Source organism: Gossypium hirsutum, chromosome D04 (genome assembly GCF_007990345.1).
Source record: "Gossypium hirsutum isolate 1008001.06 chromosome D04, Gossypium_hirsutum_v2.1, whole genome shotgun sequence".
Classification (NCBI taxonomy): domain Eukaryota; kingdom Viridiplantae; phylum Streptophyta; class Magnoliopsida; order Malvales; family Malvaceae; genus Gossypium; species Gossypium hirsutum.
The window spans coordinates 44045544-44052356 of NC_053440.1; the positions used below are offsets into that span (position 1 = coordinate 44045544).

The following is a 6813-nucleotide window of genomic DNA, read 5'->3' on the forward strand; positions in this document are numbered from 1 at the left end:
ACCCGAATAGAAATATGAGTTTTAGCTATGATGTTGCTTATGCACATTCCACTAATAGGAAAAAGAGGGAGTGGATAAGACGAAAATGATTGCCTTGATACTAAAATCAAGCTTCATTATTGGAGGAAATGGTGAAGATTTATTTATTTCTTTTTCTATTTTTCTATTTGTCCCAACATATCTTTCTTAAGCTTTATTGTGTCATTTGCTTTGTCGAATACTTCAGAGGAAGAAGGACCAGTCTATGGTAAAGAAAGCCCCTTAATGCTCCCTCCATTCAATTTTCATGGTTTACACATCAGTTTGTCTTTACGTATGGCCACTAATTCCACAATAACCCAATTATTTGTGCTTTTATGAAGTGTGGGTCTGTGGGTGGAAAACTTGTCTTGTAATTATATCAATGAATGCCTGCCCATAACCTCTTGAAACAACAACATTCACAATGAAAATTACATCATCTCAAAAGAAAGCGGCTTTTCTGTATAAAATCCTGAAGCAGCCAAATCTTGTACCACCGGTCCAACGTTTATGCATGTATCCATATGTGTAGCTTGAAATATAAAACATTTCGTTCAAACATTAATTTGAAGTTCCTTTAAAAAATTGGAATTGTTTGCATTATGTTTGGGCAAGCAATTATAAAGGAAAAGAAAGGAGAGTTAAGTAAATGAATTAATATATGTTTATTTTGTTTGAATAATTAAAATTAATAATGGAAAAGAAAGTAGAGAAACTTTTACCATCTTTACTTGGTTAAATTGTGAAAAGTTGAAAGGAAATTATTATGTATAGTAATTTATTTTCCAATTATATCTTGCTTATAAAATAAGCAATGTAGAAGGCTACGTTATTTTGCATCTTTAGGGACACAATCATTTTATTTTCTCTCATATTAGGGTAATTAAGAAAAAGTAAAACCTTGTTTAAATAAAACAAAATTATCCTAACAAGGAAAGAGTATTACTTTCCTTTACTTTCCTTTCATTTCCCTTGTTTTTAATTTTACTTTGAAAAATATGTTTTTATTTAACATTTAATATTTACATATATACAATTCTTTTATTGCCATTATATATTTTTTAAAATTTTAAAAATAAGCAATTAACATTTTTTCACATTATATAAACGTTATAACATTCAACAGATCAAGCTTTCTCCGTACATATTTTGAACCTTTTTTTGTGCAAAATGATTTTTTTAAATCTAAAAATATTATCCAAAATCAGAGGTTGAAGAAATAATCCATCCTTTATTATTATTTCCTTCAAGAAAAACAAAAGCTCGATTCGGAATTTAAAGAAGTGTTTAGATTCGGAGCAAAAATTGGCTGTTCATGAATTCGATTTCGAAGTGGTAAATAATCCAATAATGGATTAGGATCTCTAAAAATCTAGAGTGGCATTCATCATATATTCTAAACAAATGAGGAATAAAACTTGGGTGAAATTGTATGCTACATGTCTCATCTAGTCATGTCACAAATGCATTTTAATTTTATATATATATAAAAAAAAAGCAACATTTAAAGTGATGATGATTCTGAGAAAATAACATTTTTCATATAATTCTCGCCGGTAACAAAAGAAGCAATTCAAAGAATATCATATTTATGTTCTCCACATAGATATACGACAGTTCAACTTCAATTACAAAAAAGCAAAGATGTGACATCCGATCCCATTCTATCCTAGCAATACTAGCACTAAGCAAATCCTCAACCCAAATTCTCCATCCATATATGCACTCATAAAAGAATCTTATATATATATATATACGCATCTTAAGCCATTTTTAAAACAAAGTTTATGAGCACATTATCTGTTCTTGATCATTAAATTATGTTTGTGTTTTTTGGCTACTAGGGCAGTTCTTAATTTCAACTAAACAAATGAAAATGTTGGACACGAGTTCCTTCCAAAATAGGAAAAACAATTTTAATATAAATAATTTTTGTAAATTACCATGGATCTAACATTTCACACCAAAGAGTTGCAGATATAAAATAATGATAGGCAGGAGAATACAAGCAATAACAATATAGTCGTGACAAAATTAGTTTTGGCGCACCAAAATGGGTCCCTAGAGAAGAACATGTACCCTCGACGTAGTTTGTTCACCCGCAGCATCCTGATTTTTGAGCATTTGCTGCATCCCCTCCTGCCTGGTCTGCTTGGTTGATTTTAATCGTCTGTGGCTGCAAAAGAGAATGAAAAGATTATCAAAATGACAAAAAGAAATTGGATTTGCATAATTAATCACTAATTTGCATGTGTTATAAGAAAAGCTGATACTTCGAGTAAAAGAAACCGTACCTCAGCCTTCGAGTCAGTATCAGCAAGTCTTTGCTTAATATCCCGCGCTATTGAAAAGAAAACCTCCTCAACGTTTAAGTTTGTTTTTGCACTCTACAAAATAGAGCAGCTATTGAGCATGCAGGAAAGATCAACTAAACATTGGAAAACTACATCTGCAGTAAAATTACATACAGTCTCAAAGAACTTGATGCCATATTCATCAGCAAGAGCTTGGCCCTTTGAGGTAGGGACGGCCTGAACAATAAGTTAAGGGTCAACTTGACAAAAAAAAAACAATCACAGCTAATATGGCAAACAGAAGGTGACCGAAAAAGGATATGAACAGAATCACAAATGTGAATATGGAAGAGAAAGAAGAAACAAACCCTTTTGCTTTCATCCATGTCAGCCTTATTGCCAACCAGAATCTTGTTGACATTGTCCGAAGCATGCTGTTCAATATTACGAATCCAATTTCTAATGTCTAAGCAAGAAGGGATATTAGTACAGTTGATAAGATAATTATAATGGAGAGTGAATAAGATTTCAAATCACTAGATAAGGAGTATGCTTTCAATTATAAACATGCACGTAATAGAAAAGTTCCAATAACAAGCAAAATTTGATGGAAACATTAAACATTTCTAAAGATTCCAAAGTGCAAGAAGGCAGACATGTATGAACTTTCAAAATTTCAATGATAAAAAGTACAGTGCTTACTATTGAAAGATGACTCATCAGTCACATCATACACGAGCAAAATACCCATGGCTCCACGGTAGTAAGCTGCACAAAATGAAAATATTATGTAATTCATTTGCAGCTACTAAAATAAAGTGAATAACCCAAAGGCACATTCCAAAAGGATAAAACAAGATAAGTATTTTAGAAAAAAGGAGCAAGCAACCATGTTTGGGGCATGGAAGAAAAGACTAAGCAGAAATAAAATTTCACCACCGAGCGTAAAAGCCCATGACTTTCTAACAGACCAAGCATAAAGTCAATCATTATGTTATAATTCTGGCCAGACATGTATTTCTAGTCAGTGACACCTTCAAAGCCCAAAAACTAACCGGTTGTAATTGTTCGAAACCGCTCTTGCCCAGCAGTATCCCAAATTTGCAGTTTGATCCTTTTTCCATCAAGCTCTATAGTCCTTATCTTAAAGTCAATTCTGCCAAAGTAAACACAACCTTTAAACAACATGCTCCTAGTAGAAACATAGTAATAATAAAATGAAGACCACTGCACTGCAATTACAAAAAAGAGCTACCCAATTGTCGTGATAAAACTAGTAGTAAATGAGCCATCTGAGAAACGCAAAAGGAGGCAACTCTTACCCACACCTGACAAGCACACAACAGCATAAGTAAATAGAATTCGAATTCAAAAGAAAGTGTGAATATCAAGAAAACCTCCTTTAAAATCACCACAATACCAACTATTAATCCCTAATTATAGACAGTTATAACTATCTCTAGCAACCAATCAAATGAATTAAAAAAGGTCAAATTATGTCATCAGTCCATGTACTTGAATGAAGTTTGAAATTTAGTCCTCGTACTTAAAAAGTTAAAAGTCAAATCATCTTACTTTTTCGATTTAAAAATCCTAATCCAATTGCTGACTACATTAGTATTTTCTGTCAAAATTTGACATCATCTATAGACCCATGCAACAACTTCAGAAGCAAATTATTATTAAGTATACCTCATAGTATGCAAATGTTTACAGAAAATACTAAAGTTGTCAACAATTTGGCTCAAATTTTCAAATTTAAGAAGTTTAGAGGATTTAATTTCTAACTTACAATAACTAACTCTCAAAATTTGCCAAAGTATTTGGACTGATGAAATGCTCTGACCATTAAAAAACAGTTTCCTGCTGCAAATGAACATGCTACGACGCAATGATACTCAAAATCAGTAGCACCGATAGAGAGAATATTCCCATGGCGATAAGCTATATCAAGACAGAATACATTATCAAATATAAGCTAAAAGACAATACCAAAAATACCATTAGCATATATTCACCATATAAGGCACTATAAGAGACTTTTTCTTTTCGAATCAACATCGCTTAACGGAAAAAATATCGTATCAAAATCATCTGTAAAATTAAAATCAAGTTTAATCTAAGCAAAGATCTTGAAATGCAAATGACAATCTCACATTTTGGTTTTCCATATTTAGGAAATAAAAATGAATAAATACTTAAAAATAACACAAACAATTGTCACAAAAATGTAGATTTAATGAGTAGATCCAATTTCAGAGCAAATACATACGTATAACTATCAAGAGAGAAAATGAATAAATAAATAGTTACCGCTGTCGCCGATTAAAAGGAGCTTGATGAGGTAGTCGTAATCAGCTCGAGCTCTTGCAGGTGGAGCAGCCATGGAAATAGAAGAAATTTATCGAAAACAAACCCTACAAAAAAGAAAAGAAAAGAAAGGAAAAGCTGAGACGTTAATAATCAACGAAAAAAAAGGTAAAAAATAAATAGAAATGAATGTTTTAAAATTGATTCGGTGAATTGAACGGAAAGCAGTACCGGATCTGGTGAAAGGAGATGAGAGGAATGAGGAGGGAAGCGCCTCTGGTACGTCAGCACCGGTCGGCCATTGAAGAAAACCTTTCTTTTAGAGAAAGAGAGAAAAAGGAAAAGAAAATTGAAAAGAAAGTATATTCAAGAAATAAGTTTTGGATTCGACTCCTAACCGTTGGATTAATATTGGGTGATGAGATATGGGTGGATCCAACGGACGGTTTTTTATTTTTTAATTCGTCAACGGACAGAAAATAGGTGATCGAAGATAACGACTAGGCTTTCTTAAAGCTGGTAGTTAAACGGCACCGATTAGTCGGAGATAGATGCGCTGGATTTTGGCATCTAACACCGAGGATGATGCAGGACTCTAATTAATGTACCTACATTTTATTTAGGGCAATGATTTTTCTCTTTAAGAATCATTATTACCATTATAAATTCAACCCATATTTTAGGGTTTATGTATGGAGAGATATTTCTAATTATATATTTTAATTTTAGTTAATCAAATGTAATTATTTTATTTGTGATTGTATGTATAATTATTTTTTTTAAATATATTAAATAAAACTAATCTAGATTTCGATTGGAATATAAACAATAGCCTAATGTTCCATTTATAATTTTAAAAGGTTGAGCATAATATTTTATTTGCCTGCTTTATAGGAAGTCACCAACAGAAGCCAAATACATAAAAACTGCTAATTAACTTGCTCTTATATTAACCCTACTCATCCACTTAGATGCGTAATTTTATGTGCATATCTTTTATACGTAATTTTATCTGCTGGTGCTTAAAGGATATTTATTACACACAGTGGCAGGCCAGTATAAAAAAAAATTTCCATTTAGATTTTCTTATAATTTATAAAATTTTAAATTAATAATAGCACTCTTCAAAAATATAAAAAAATTAATTTAATCTTCTAAAAATTATAAAGATATAATTTATAATATATAAAATTTTAAATTAATAATAATAAAATTGTACTTTAAACTCTTTAAAAATATTAAAAAATTAATTTAATATTTTAAAAATTATAAATATATAAATTATTAAAATAATAAAATTATATTTGTACAATTTAATTTGGACTCCTAAAAGAATTTTTAGTTCCCACACTTGATTACACATGGTTGGAAGTTTGTAATAAAAATAAGATGCGAAGTGATAAATAAAAAGTATAATAATAATGTTGGTGGCAGGCTACCAGAAATAGTATAACTGAACCGAGGATAGTGAAGAATATATGGTTAGTGGTGGGTATGGTAAATAAATATAATGGACAGGAATATGAAGTCAGTATAGGCATGAGGAAGTATTATATGTAGAAAATCCAATCCACCGGTAGGGGTTGAATACTATGACTCAAATTATTTAAAATGTAAAACAATTTTATTTGTTAATCAAATCGAAAAGAAATTTTAAAAATATTTTGACTAATTCGGTCGGTTAATCGAAATTTATATGTTTTTGTCTTTTGATTAAAAATATATAAAACATATAAAAAAATTTATTACTAATATCTATTTTATTTTTTTTAATTGTTCAAAAAATATATTATATACAATATATATTATTTATTTTGATTAATATAAAAGATAATAGTTCAATAAATACATTGCTAATATAAAAATATATATTATATATATTTATTTCGGTTAATATCCGATTCGAACCAATTTAAACAATAATTTAAATTTAAAAAAATCATTAATCGACCTCCAATCAAACTATATTCGACCACCAACCGATTAACCGGATTAGATCGATTTGATAATAATTCAATTTTAACCGAACTATAAACGCTCCTACCGACTGAGCTCCACATATTTTAGTTTGCATGTAAAAAATTGACTCACTAAATTAATTTTGTTTTTGCAAGTTAAACATTCAATTCATTTGATTAAAAGATGTTGAACAATATAGTGGTCTAGAGAGCAGTTCAAAAATATCAAC

At 30.1% G+C, this 6813-nt stretch overlaps 1 protein-coding gene across 1 annotated transcript; it reads right to left on the reverse strand.

The window, feature by feature from the left end:
- Nucleotides 1–1923: 1923 nt before the first annotated feature.
- Nucleotides 1924–5232, reverse strand: LOC107899284 (ras-related protein RABE1a). The gene is made up of 9 exons (XM_041091217.1): nucleotides 4857–5232; nucleotides 4629–4732; nucleotides 3571–3643; nucleotides 3371–3471; nucleotides 3018–3083; nucleotides 2684–2781; nucleotides 2490–2552; nucleotides 2316–2408; nucleotides 1924–2197 (listed from the first exon to the last, which is right to left on the reverse strand). Exons 2-9 carry the CDS (start codon nucleotides 4699–4701, stop codon nucleotides 2117–2119), a joined length of 648 nt encoding a protein of 215 aa, XP_040947151.1. The 5' UTR covers nucleotides 4702–4732; nucleotides 4857–5232; the 3' UTR covers nucleotides 1924–2116.
- Nucleotides 5233–6813: the final 1581 nt, after the last annotated feature.